The 13796-nt window shown below is 38.5% G+C and overlaps 1 protein-coding gene and 1 long non-coding RNA gene across 2 annotated transcripts in view; both read left to right on the top strand.

The window, feature by feature from the left end:
- Window positions 1–13796, top strand: part of LOC109349336 — a 37986-nt gene that overhangs the window by 2534 nt on the left and 21656 nt on the right. The window contains exon 2 of the long non-coding RNA XR_002107949.1: window positions 11677–11679. This is a non-coding gene — a long non-coding RNA (uncharacterized LOC109349336). The remainder of the gene's footprint in view (window positions 1–11676; window positions 11680–13796) is intronic.
- Window positions 8491–10804, top strand: LOC109349334 (protein RTF1 homolog). The gene has a single exon (XM_019590101.1). The coding sequence runs from the start codon at window positions 8517–8519 to the stop codon at window positions 10476–10478; it is 1962 nt and encodes a 653-aa protein (XP_019445646.1). The 5' UTR covers window positions 8491–8516; the 3' UTR covers window positions 10479–10804.

Genomic DNA, 13796 nt, shown 5'->3' with positions numbered 1-13796 from the left:
GGAAGGCTTAAGAGTCATCTCACAAGTGTATTTCATGGTTCCCAAACCTTCTCTTTCCCTTGTTTCCCCTCCAAAATTCAACTCTCAAACTAACCCTTAAAGAATAGAGGTGTTAAATTTTAAAATTTCAAACTCATTAGTACAACCAACACTAGGACCACCACCCTTAGTACTTGCACAAATATTTGGGTCTTCACTATCCCCTGAACTCTCATATGAGTCTGAGTTTTGAACATTGTTGGGTAATACACCTAAGAGTGGTGTCCATGTATGTTCGCCAATGGCTATACTGGGAGCAACAATTGGTGTCAATTTATTTTTAAATTTTAAACCTTTTTTAATTGTTTTGCTTCAGATTGCTCCTATAATTATCAAGATATAATTATTAAGATTACCACCAATAATGTAATAAATAATCACACTTTATTTATCAACTCTCAATGTTAAAACTGATGACAACCTCAAGGGGCTGCCTTAGAATTATAGGATCGTTTAGCTTGAAATTAGGCTTTGTGAATGTGTGAATTCGGTTTTGTCAAATTAGGGCAATTTTAGGGTTGCTTTGGCCTCGGTTTGGGGTTGTATAAGTAGGCTAGGGTTTGTGTATGGTTTGAGGTTTTATGGCCTCGGTTTGGTTTGGTAATTGTAGGGTTGTAGGGGTTTGAGTTAAGGGTTTTTGGCTTGTAATTGTAGATGATGATTTGTGGCTGTTTAGGGTAAAGTGATGTGTATGGTTTCGGATCAATGGGAGATGAGGTGATTTAGGGATGGTTGGGTTCGGATGGGGGTTATATGTTAGGGTTGTCTTTTGATTTGGGCGTGGGGAAGTGTAGGGCAGATTGTGATGGCTTGATAAGAAGGTGGAAGAGGAATGAGATGGAAGACGCCACAAGCATGGAAGCTTGATAAGTCAAGTGTTGCTTGCCACAAGCTTAAGAAGCTTGATAAAAGCTCATCAATGGCCACGGCCAAAGGATAGAGTTTAGGAGAAGTGCTCTCAACTAAAACAATTCAAATTTACTCAAAATTCAACTTAACTTTTATTAATGATTTGATCAAAATATAAATAGGCAAAGTTGCCTTGGCTGAATAGATAAAATAGAAGATAGAAATCAAATTATCTTCTAATAAACATAAAAATAAAATCCTAAGTAATATCAATTGGTTGAGCTGAATTGCTTGTTTGACTTAGTCTTGAGTGTAATTCGGTTTTGGTAGATGGTTGGCCGAATTTGATGAGGAGAAGGAAGAGACTTGATCAATTTGACTTCATCTTGAGGAACTAATCATATTTAATTTGAATCCAATCTGATTTGTTGTTGGTTGGAGATGAGATTAGGATTCCCTATTTTATAGCCTTGTGCACCTTAAAAGATTGAGCTTCCTATCTTCTTTCCTTGTTTCTAGCCGTGTGCATATTTGGGAGATTGATTAATCTCTCTATAATCTTCATATAATCTTCTCTTTATCTCCAAGTTTGAAAACGTGTGCCATATACCCTTGAATTCAAATTCAAATCTATCTTCTTTCAAATCCAAATTCAAATTCAAATTCAAATTCAAATTGCTAAAACAAACCTATCTTCTTTTAAATTCGTTTTCCCTCCATGCCTTATCTCCTTGTTTGCCTTAGAGATAAAGTGTTAGCTGAATTGCCTTATCTCCTTGTTTGTCCTTATAGATAGAGTTCCTTACGTGCCTCCTTCCTTGAAATGATCATGCATTGACTTCCATTTGCCCTAGCCACGTGAAAGGCTTACCCTTGAACCTAAGTAAACTACTTGGTCATGAATATGGACCAATGTTACAAATAATTCCCAACCCATATTACATGAATTAAATACTAACAATGAAAATAAACCTAAGACTATATGAGAATGCAATCTCATTTATTTGAATCAATGAAAATAAAATAAACCTAAGTAGAAAGTGACCTAAGGACATAAATGTCCTCCTCACATACCCTCTCCTGGGTCAATTGTGTCCTTTGAGACTTTAAGGATCCCTGCCTTGGCTTTGGCCCTAGTTGTAGGACCATCATAACTTCTCTTGCCCTTGGAATCAAAGGCTGCCCTAGGAGGGTTTACATCATCCCCTCCCTCTTCAAATGAATTCGTCCTCGAATTGCCTTCATTCTTATCCTTTTTCCTATCCTTGCCATGATCTTTCAAAGAATGGCTAAGTGTAGAAAAAATTTCAGCCTTGGGAGTAGGAACAATGTCAAGTGTAGGCTTGGCCATGGACTTGGCTTTTGCCTCACTTTCCTTCCTTTCTTCTTCAATCTTAGCCCTTAGCCTCTTTTGGTCCTCATGGACTTGTTTAGGGCTCTGAGGGGCTAACACCACCATGTGACCATGGTGCATAAATGAGATCTTGTTGGTGAAACCATTATGGCTAGTGTTCTTTTCATATTGCCATGGTCTCCCCAACAACATGTGGCTAGCTTCCATAGGAGCCACATCACATAAGACCTCATCATGGTACTGCCCTATGGAGAAGGGTACCATGACTTGTCTATCCACAACCAACTCACCCACATCACTTAACCATTGGAGTTTGTAAGGGGAGGGATGTGGTTTAGTTTCAAGGTCTAGCTTTGACACTAGCCTTTGGCTAACCACATTAGTGCAGCTACCTCCATCAATGATCAACATGCATACCTTGCCTTGGACCAAACATCTTGAGTGAAATAGGTTGTATTTTTGGCTTTCTTCATGCCTCTTAACTTGGCTGCCCAAGAGCCTCTTCATCATCAAAATATCACAATTAAACATGGATGTATCATCATCACACTCCTCTCCACTAGATGGTTCGGATTGGGACTCAACGACACCATTAGTGATCACCATTGTCCTTTTTGTAGGACATTGAGAGGCAATGTGACCATGGCCAAGACACTTGAAACACTTCACGTTTCTAGTCTTCCCATTGGTCTCCATGGCTGGTTGGGTGGTTTTGTGGCTGCCCACGGCCTCCTTGGCCTTAGGGCTCTCCCTTTTTTGCTCATCTCTCCAAGAGTGGGATTTTGACGTACTAGAGGAGTACTTAGACTTCTTCCTCTTAATTTGGTGCTCCACTTTGATGGCTTTCTGAACCAAGTCATCTAACTCCACATATGGCTGCAATTCCACCACATCTTGGATTTCTGGATTCAACCCATGAAGAAACCTAGCCATTGTTGCTTCACGGTCCTCATTGAGGTTGGACCTAAGCAAGGCTAATTCCATGGCTTTGAAATATTCATCTACTGTTTGGGACCCTTGAGTGAGCCTTTGTAGCTTGTTATGCACATCTCTATTGTAAGAATGAGGTACAAACCTTCTTCTCATTGCTCTCTTCATTTCAGCCCATGTTTCAATGGCTACATCTCCACATCTCACTCTATCTTTTTGGTGCTGATCCCACCAAACCATTGCATACTCTTGAAATTCAAGGGCTGCCACCTTGACTTTCTTTGCCTCTGAATAGTTGTGACAATTGAAGACTTGTTCCATCTTCAATTCCCATGCTAAATATGCCTCTGGATCACTCATCCCCAAGAAAGTAGGGACTTTGATCTTAACACCATCCAAATCTCCTCTATGCTCACGGTTTGGGCTTGTATTTGCACCCTCTCTTTGCCTTCCATGTCCACGAATTGGGCTAGCATGACCACGGCCAGGGCTGCCATGGTGCTCTCCATGTCTCCTTCCATGGCCACGGTTTGTTCCATCATGGCCACGGCTGCCATGTCTCCTTTCACTATTATAGGCACTTGAATAATTGTACCTATCCTCATGTCTCGGCCTCTCCTCTCTCCTAGGCCTCCTTCTTCTTCTTTCATGGTTATGATTACCATGATTTTGTTCATCCAGCCTTCTATCATAATGGATCCTCAACTCCTCCAATTGTTGTTGAAGAGTTTGGAATTGGGCATCCATCATGTTTTGAAGTCTCACGGTTAGTGAGGCTGATCTTGGTGAAACCGTAGGACTCCTTTCTGGACTTGACATTGCTCAAGCTAAAGTAGCTCTGATGACCACTTGATGACAACCTCAAGGGGCTGCCTTAGAATTATAGGATCGTTTAGCTTGAAATTAGGCTTTGTGAATGTGTGAATTCGGTTTTGTCAAATTAGGGCAATTTTTGGGTTGATTTGCTTCGGTTTGGGGTTGTATAAGTAGGCTAGGGTTTGTGTATGGTTTGAGGTTTTATGGCCTCGGTTTGGTTAGGTAATTTTAGGGTTGGAGGGGTTTGAGTTAAGGGTTTTTGGCTTGTAATTGTAGATGATGATTTGTGGCTGTTTAGGGTAAAGTGATGTGTATGGTTTCGGATCAATGGGAGATGAGGTGATTTAGGGATGGTTGGGTTCGGTTGGGGGTTATATGTAAGGGTTGTCTTTTGATTTGGGCGTGGGAAAGTGTAGGGAAGATTGTGATGGCTTGATAAGGAAGAAGGTGGAAGAGGAATGAGATGGAAGACGCCACAAGCATGGAAGCTTGATAAGTCAAGTGTTGCTTGCCACAAGCTTAAGAAGCTTGATAAAAGCTCATCAATGGCCACGGCCAAAGGATAGAGTTTAGGAGAAGTGCTCTCAACTAAAACAATTCAAATTTACTCAAAATTCAACTTAACTTTTATTAATGATTTGATCAAAATATAAATAGGCAAAGTTGCCTTGGCTGAATAGATAAAATAGAAGATAGAAATCAAATTATCTTCTAATAAACATAAAAATAAAATCCTAAGTAATATCAATTGGTTGAGCTGAATTGCTTGTTTGACTTAGTCTTGAGTGTAATTCGGTTTTGGTGGATGGTTGGCCGAATTTGTTGAGGAGAAGGAAGAGACTTGATCAATTTGACTTCATCTTGAGGAACTAATCATATTTAATTTGAATCCAATCTGATTTGTTGTTGGTTGGAGATGAGATTAGGATTCCCTATTTTATAGCCTTGTGCACCTTAAAAGATTGAGCTTCCTATCTTCTTTCCTTGTTTCTAGCCGTGTGCATACTTGGGAGATTCATATAATCTTCTCTTTATCTCCAAGTTTGAAAACGTGTGCCATATACCCTTGAATTCAAATTCAAATCTATCTTCTTTCAAATCCAAATTCAAATTCAAATTCAAATTCAAATTGCTAAAACAAACCTATCTTCTTTTAAATTCGTTTTCCCTCCATGCCTTATCTCCTTGTTTGCCTTAGAGATAAAGTGTTAGCTGAATTGCCTTATCTCCTTGTTTGTCCTTATAGATAGAGTTCCTTACGTGCCTCCTTCCTTGAAATGATCATGCATTGACTTCCATTTGCCCTAGCCACGTGAAAGGCTTACCCTTGAACCTAAGTAAACTACTTGGTCATGAATATGGACCAATGTTACAAATAATTCCCAACCCATATTACATGAATTAAATACTAACAATGAAAATAAACCTAAGACTATATGAGAATGCAATCTCATTTATTTGAATCAATGAAAATAAAATAAACCTAAGTAGAAAGTGACCTAAGGACATAAATGTCCTCCTCACATACCCTCTCCTGGGTCAATTGTGTCCTTTGAGACTTTAAGGATCCCTGCCTTGGCTTTGGCCCTAGTTGTAGGACCATCATAACTTCTCTTGCCCTTGGAATCAAAGGCTGCCCTAGGAGGGTTTACATCATCCCCTCCCTCTTCAAATGAATTCGTCCTCGAATTGCCTTCATTCTTATCCTTTTTCCTATCCTTGCCATGATCTTTCAAAGAATGGCTAAGTGTAGAAAAAATTTCAGCCTTGGGAGTAGGAACAATGTCAAGTGTAGGCTTGGCCATGGACTTGGCTTTTGCCTCACTTTCCTTCCTTTCTTCTTCAATCTTAGCCCTTAGCCTCTTTTGGTCCTCATGGACTTGTTTAGGGCTCTGAGGGGCTAACACCACCATGTGACCATGGTGCATAAATGAGATCTTGTTGGTGAAACCATTATGGCTAGTGTTCTTTTCATATTGCCATGGTCTCCCCAACAACATGTGGCTAGCTTCCATAGGAGCCACATCACATAAGACCTCATCATGGTACTGCCCTATGGAGAAGGGTACCATGACTTGTCTATCCACAACCAACTCACCCACATCACTTAACCATTGGAGTTTGTAAGGGGAGGGATGTGGTTTAGTTTCAAGGTCTAGCTTTGACACTAGCCTTTGGCTAACCACATTAGTGCAGCTACCTCCATCAATGATCAACATGCATACCTTGCCTTGGACCAAACATCTTGAGTGAAATAGGTTGTATTTTTGGCTTTCTTCATGCCTCTTAACTTGGCTGCCCAAGAGCCTCTTCATCATCAAAATATCACAATTAAACATGGATGTATCATCATCACACTCCTCTCCACTAGATGGTTCGGATTGGGACTCAACGACACCATTAGTGATCACCATTGTCCTTTTTGTAGGACATTGAGAGGCAATGTGACCATGGCCAAGACACTTGAAACACTTCACGTTTCTAGTCTTCCCATTGGTCTCCATGGCTGGTTGGGTGGTTTTGTGGCTGCCCACGGCCTCCTTGGCCTTAGGGCTCTCCCTTTTTTGCTCATCTCTCCAAGAGTGGGATTTTGACGTACTAGAGGAGTACTTAGACTTCTTCCTCTTAATTTGGTGCTCCACTTTGATGGCTTTCTGAACCAAGTCATCTAACTCCACATATGGCTGCAATTCCACCACATCTTGGATTTCTGGATTCAACCCATGAAGAAACCTAGCCATTGTTGCTTCACGGTCCTCATTGAGGTTGGACCTAAGCAAGGCTAATTCCATGGCTTTGAAATATTCATCTACTGTTTGGGACCCTTGAGTGAGCCTTTGTAGCTTGTTATGCACATCTCTATTGTAAGAATGAGGTACAAACCTTCTTCTCATTGCTCTCTTCATTTCAGCCCATGTTTCAATGGCTACATCTCCACATCTCACTCTATCTTTTTGGTGCTGATCCCACCAAACCATTGCATACTCTTGAAATTCAAGGGCTGCCACCTTGACTTTCTTTGCCTCTGAATAGTTGTGACAATTGAAGACTTGTTCCATCTTCAATTCCCATGCTAAATATGCCTCTGGATCACTCATCCCCAAGAAAGTAGGGACTTTGATCTTAACACCATCCAAATCTCCTCTATGCTCACGGTTTGGGCTTGTATTTGCACCCTCTCTTTGCCTTCCATGTCCACGAATTGGGCTAGCATGACCACGGCCAGGGCTGCCATGGTGCTCTCCATGTCTCCTTCCATGGCCACGGTTTGTTCCATCATGGCCACGGCTGCCATGTCTCCTTTCACTATTATAGGCACTTGAATAATTGTACCTATCCTCATGTCTCGGCCTCTCCTCTCTCCTAGGCCTCCTTCTTCTTCTTTCATGGTTATGATTACCATGATTTTGTTCATCCAGCCTTCTATCATAATGGATCCTCAACTCCTCCAATTGTTGTTGAAGAGTTTGGAATTGGGCATCCATCATGTTTTGAAGTCTCACGGTTAGTGAGGCTGATCTTGGTGAAACCGTAGGACTCCTTTCTGGACTTGACATTGCTCAAGCTAAAGTAGCTCTGATGACCACTTGATGACAACCTCAAGGGGCTGCCTTAGAATTATAGGATCGTTTAGCTTGAAATTAGGCTTTGTGAATGTGTGAATTCGGTTTTGTCAAATTAGGGCAATTTTTGGGTTGATTTGCTTCGGTTTGGGGTTGTATAAGTAGGCTAGGGTTTGTGTATGGTTTGAGGTTTTATGGCCTCGGTTTGGTTAGGTAATTTTAGGGTTGGAGGGGTTTGAGTTAAGGGTTTTTGGCTTGTAATTGTAGATGATGATTTGTGGCTGTTTAGGGTAAAGTGATGTGTATGGTTTCGGATCAATGGGAGATGAGGTGATTTAGGGATGGTTGGGTTCGGTTGGGGGTTATATGTAAGGGTTGTCTTTTGATTTGGGCGTGGGAAAGTGTAGGGAAGATTGTGATGGCTTGATAAGGAAGAAGGTGGAAGAGGAATGAGATGGAAGACGCCATATATATATATATATATATATTGCTTTCAAGTTTCAGTACCTAGCGTATCGCAATTGAACAATACCCATACCTTGGTTTTTGGGTTCAGATTATTTTAGAGCTTCCTGAAGTATCATTCAAACCATGTACTGGTTATGGATTCTGATTTGAACTTCTTAGCGATCAGTCACTATACTTTGCTGAAATTAGGCCTTAGAAAGTGCTTTTTTTTTAGGTTTTTGATTTACATTGAGATGGGAACTGATTTATGTGGAAATCAAAATTAAGTTGTCAACCCTAATCTGAATCTACACCCTATAGACTATAGGGTACTTATGTGTTATGTTTGCTAACCCTGCATCATATTGCTGCTTGAGTCGCTTAGATACGTGTAATAGATTGAAGGTACCCAATTCAATGTGTTTTATATGCTTGCATAATTAATAGGATTGGTAATGGAAACTTTGTGATTTATGCTGGATACATTTGTAGGTGAAGGCGCGAAATCTCGGACAATTATGGCGGATTTGGAAAATTTGCTTTTGGAGGCTGCAGGGAGGACTGGCTCAGGAGGTAGAAATCGGCATTCTCTTCCATCTTCAAGGAGAAGACGTGATGGCTCTTATTCAGATGGTGGGAGTGACTCTAGGGATGATGATTCAGATGATGAGCTGAACTATGGAAGCAGAAAGCCATCTGGATCACAAGTTCCTCTTAAAAAGAGACTGGATCAGGCAGAAAGAGATGATGATATGGGCAGTCATGAAGAAGCGGATGATGGTCATGGTCGTAGCGATCATGAGGGTGATAGCAGTGATGAATCAAATATTGGTGATGATCTTTATAAGGATGACGATGACAGGAGGAAGCTCTCGGAGATGACTGAACTTCAACGAGAGATGATCTTATCGGATAGGGCTGCGAAAAAGGATGATAAGAATTTATTGGGGAAGATATCATCAAAGCGTGATAAAGGAAAGGCAGTAGCGCCCAGAAAACAGTCTCCACCAATGTCATCATCTCGTGTGCGTGCATCAGCCAGATCTGCCGACAGGTCAGCGAAGAACGTTGCATTAAATGAATTGCGTGCAAAGCGATTGAAACAGCAGGATCCAGAAGCTCACCGCAGACTGAGAGAGGCATCTAAAGGTTCTGGGCCCCGTCGTTTCTCCCCACAAAAACGCAAATCTTTCACTTCAGCAAGTCTCAGTAGTTCAAGCCATAGCGATAGTGAAAGTCACAGTGATGATGACGGTTCAACTGGGGATGGAGGTCAAGACAGCGATGATGATAGGACATTAGCTGGGTCCGGGGGACTATCATTTCAGGATATAAAGGAAATAACTATTCGCAGGTCAAAACTTGCCAGATGGTTTATGGAGCCTTTCTTCGAGGAGTTAATAGTTGGCTGCTTTGTAAGAGTTGGAATAGGTAGATCAAAAACTGGACCAATCTACAGGCTTTGCATGGTGAAAAATGTTGATGCCTCAGAACCTGATCGGGAGTATAAATTAGAGAACAAAAATACATACAAGTATTTGAATGTTGTTTGGGGAAATGAAAGTTCTGCTGCTAGGTGGCAAATGGCTATGGTTAGCGATTCTCCCCCAATTGAGGAGGAGTTCAAACAGTGGGTTAAGGAAGTAGATCGTAGTGGTGGCCGGTTGCCAAGCAAACATGAGGTGTTAGAAAAGAAACAAGCTATACAAAAGATCACTTCTTTTGTCTACTCCGCGGCTACTGTGAAGCAGATGTTACAGGAGAAAAAATCTGCCTCATCAAGGCCACTAAATGTTGCGGCTGAGAAGGATCGGCTGAGGAGGGAAATGGAAATAGCACAAAGTAAGAATGATGAGGCAGGAGTGAGGAGGATCAAGAAGAGACTTCAAGAATTAGAAGCATCCAGGCAAGCACAGGGGAAGGATGTCAAGGCTTTGAGGCTGGCCGAGATGAACAGAAAAAACAGGGTTGAGAACTTTAAGAATGCTTCTGAATTGAAGCGAACAAATATAGGTTTGAAAGCAGGGGAAGCAGGTTACGATCCTTTTTCTAGGAGATGGACGAGATCAAGGAACTACTATGCTTCAAAACCTGGCGAAAAGGCTGCTGCTGGAAATATTATTGCTGATGGCGTGGTGGCTGATGCAGGCAGCAATGGAACAGGAGCACCACTGACAGCGGATGGCTTGGTGGCTACTGCTGCAGCCTTGGAGGCTGCTGCTGATGCTGGGAAGCTCGTGGATACAGTTGCTCCAGTGGATCAAGGAACAGTGACAAATGAGCTGCACAATTTCGAGCTTCCAATTTCATTAACATTACTTCAGAAGTTTGGTGGAGCCCAAGGAGTTCAAGCAGGATTTATGGCAAGAAAACAAAAAATAGAAGCAACAGTTGGTCTTCGAGTCGTGGAAAACGATGGGAGGAGGCATGCACTGACACTGTCAGTTAGTGATTACAAAAGAAGAAGAGGGCTTCTTTGAAATTTGTTGCTGCCCTTACAACATGCTAGTTATGGTAAGTCCATGGTTCTATAAGCCGGAGATGGTTTGTGTTGACTGTAATAGTACTGTTGTACCATATGTATCTTCAACTTTTCATGACTGTTTATCTTTTCATCTTCTTAATTTTCAGTTAATAAAGACATTCTGTGTGTTTGCTTCAGTGTTTTTTATGCTCTAAAGCGCGTCTTGCTTGATGCACCCACCTGTAGTTTCTGCTTTTTGGTGCTTGTGAATGCCCTTTTTGCCTAATGCAACTTGCAACCAAATAGGCTATTAATAAATGAAAGTTACAAATGTTTATATGATTTGCTATTGATTTTTAACTTGATGGTTGGAAGTTATAGGGAGAGCATGGATATGTACTCACAGAAAATCAGTTCTGGTGGTTGTGAAATATGGGTACAAAATATTTGTCCTCCTTAGATCAGTATTGTCTAGAGGAACTTTTGAATGTTTCAATTTCCTCTGTTCTGTGTTTGTTGAATGTGTTAACCATGCCTTTTCCTATGTTCTTCACTCAACTTTAGTTTTCTGGTCTAAAAAATCAGTAGTTGCTAGCTCATTGCATTGATATAAAAGATCAATTCATATCAAATAATGGTGAATGCAATATAATGCAAATCATGGCAGCTGAAACTACAATATTCCTTATGAACTAGGGTATAGAAGTAATATATGTGGTTGGTATGCATTTAACGGATAATTATTTTGAGCAGATGAATGAACCTAACAGCATGATACAATTATAACGTAATATCTTTCTATGTTATTGTCAATACACAAAATGCAATGAGTATCTAAGAAATGCTATAAAATGGAATGAGATGTAGCAATTACAAAATGCATTTTGATTAGAATTTAAACCTTACTCTAACTGTTAAGACCATTGAGTTAGAATCAAAGTTTCTATTGAATTAGAATATCTCAGGTGAATCTAACAATTTTACCCGGAAAAACAACACTCTCCTCTCAGAGAGGAATCCGACTTAAACAATATGTGTGAGTGAAACAATTTGTGTGACATTTTGTTTCATACACGTGGAGTAAAATCATGTTAACTTTGATGAGCTATTATAGTCACGATGTTAAATTTGCTGCTGCATTTTATCCACTTCATTGTGAGACTTCATGTCATTATTTTGTTATCGGTCAAAATTTAAAGAATTTATCCCATCAGTTCGTTTCTTTTTTATATAAGCGTTGCTTTTTAGAAATTTTTTGTTTCTTTTTAATTGTCATTTTCAAAACAAAATTATTTCTATATTAATTATGTTCTTACTCTTATTGCTGTGGAGAGAGAAAATAATTACGGAGTAAAGTAATAAGAGGACTTGATAATGGCATAAGACAGAAACAATAATACTTTTATTAAAAACAAACTAAATTCAATGATTTGTGTAAAAAAACTTAACACAACTACAAATTTATTCGGAAGGATAGTAATTGCATTATATCTATTATTAGAAAACTTAGTGAGATACTTTTTTATTAGGGTCCAAATTATTTAATCATAGCTATGTTATTAAAGTTTTTGTCGAGGTAGGAGGAGATAAAATGAATTAGCCTAGATGTTCATACTTTATGTCTCTCGTAATACAAACATATCCATGGAAAAAACAAGCCTAACCATCACCATAGCCACTTCAACATTCAATACCTTCTCATTCAGACATTTCCACCTCCCAATATTCTTCCCATAGTAATTGAATGTTCCCACATTAACACTGACATCTAACTTGACTTGTTTCCTCCCCTTATCATGACACAAATATAAATGTTCTAAGCAAGGTTGTCAAATTCGTGGAACTTAGGCAAACTTAACTCCTACACTCGCATTAGTTTACCTGATTTACAAATAACATATACACCAGATCCCTGACATCCATACGAAATATAGTAAGTTGTTCACTATAAATACTAAAAATTAAAACATTATAATAAAACAAGCAAAAAGTTTAAGTCCTGTATGTAATGTAAGGGGAAACAACTACAATTATAAACAAATAACAAGTAATAAAATTGTGAGGGCAACTTTGAAGTAACATTCAGCCTTTAACTATTACGAAGTCTTTACAATATCTCAAGCAAATGTCAATACATCATCAAACATAGTGCACGCTGAACTAATAATACATCCAACTTAATTTGAAGCAAATGGTTTGAAACTTAGTCCAAAGCAATAGAAATGTGTTGGTTTCAGTTTATCAATCTAAAAAAATCACAAGGGAAAACAGCATAATACCATGAACCAAGATACAAGAGTTGATTATAGTTTTTATATGTGGATAGAGAGAAGGTTGGATTATCTACCATTTTGTCTATATATAGAGGAGAATAAGGGATGAAGATTACATACATGGACTGGAATCGTAGAATAAAGGTGATTTATCATGAAAGATGAGGAAATGAACGCTTTTCTTTTGTGAGATCACGACAACCTCGGAGATAGGGCTGAGAGGTTTTTAATTTTTATTTAGATTAATTAGTTTTTATTCTTAAATGGTTACACATTTTACGAATAAGTTGTTGATCTAGGATGACCGAAAGGTTAAGAATTTAATTCATATGAGTTATATTTTTAGAGGGACAACTACATACATCAAAACCTTGCCTAAAAAGGGAAAAATACTTTTGGTAATACCAAAAAATTGTTTCTCCTTTTTATTTGTTTCCTCTAAAAATAAATGTTTTAAAGAGCTCCTCACAGTTGATCCAGTGATATAAGTCTTACTTAATATTAAGGTAGATTAAGATATAAATATCTTGATTCCTAAAAATATTATCTTATTGAAAGTGATAGTTAGAAAGCAATTAATTTTTTTTGGTCATAAATTGATGGAATATTATCGATTATATCAGCAAAAAAGTTTTATTCTTCCTTATAAATGTGCATGACATATTTAGGGACACTTAACTATAAAATATATTAATAAGGTTTACTTTTAAAACTCAATCCTAATTCTATTTTTAGACGCTAGAACTCTAATGGACCAATTTTTAAAGGTGAAACAATCATAAATACATTTTAAAAAAAAATCTCTCTCAATATTATTTATCATGAATATATAATTTGAGATTTAAAATATATATATATATATATATATATATATATATGAATTAAATAAAATTTTATTAATAAATTGTTTGTTAGAATTTGCAAAAATCAACAAACACATATAAATTCATGAGTATAAAAATTTATACAAATTATTACATCATTAATCACTCATTTATATTATTTTTTTAAAACAGTAATAATAAAATATAAATAATATATAAAAATCATATACACTTTTA

The sequence above is a fragment of the Lupinus angustifolius genome, chromosome LG06, assembly GCF_001865875.1.
Source record: "Lupinus angustifolius cultivar Tanjil chromosome LG06, LupAngTanjil_v1.0, whole genome shotgun sequence".
NCBI classification, from domain to species: domain Eukaryota; kingdom Viridiplantae; phylum Streptophyta; class Magnoliopsida; order Fabales; family Fabaceae; genus Lupinus; species Lupinus angustifolius.
The sequence above is the reverse complement of the archived record's forward strand: the minus strand, read 5'-3'. Positions and strand labels throughout refer to the sequence as shown.

Excerpts from the sequence above, each read along its gene's own strand:
- LOC109349334 (XM_019590101.1), top strand. The coding sequence starts at position 8,517 with ATGGCGGATTTGGAAAATTTGCTTTTGGAGGCTGCAGGGAGGACTGGC.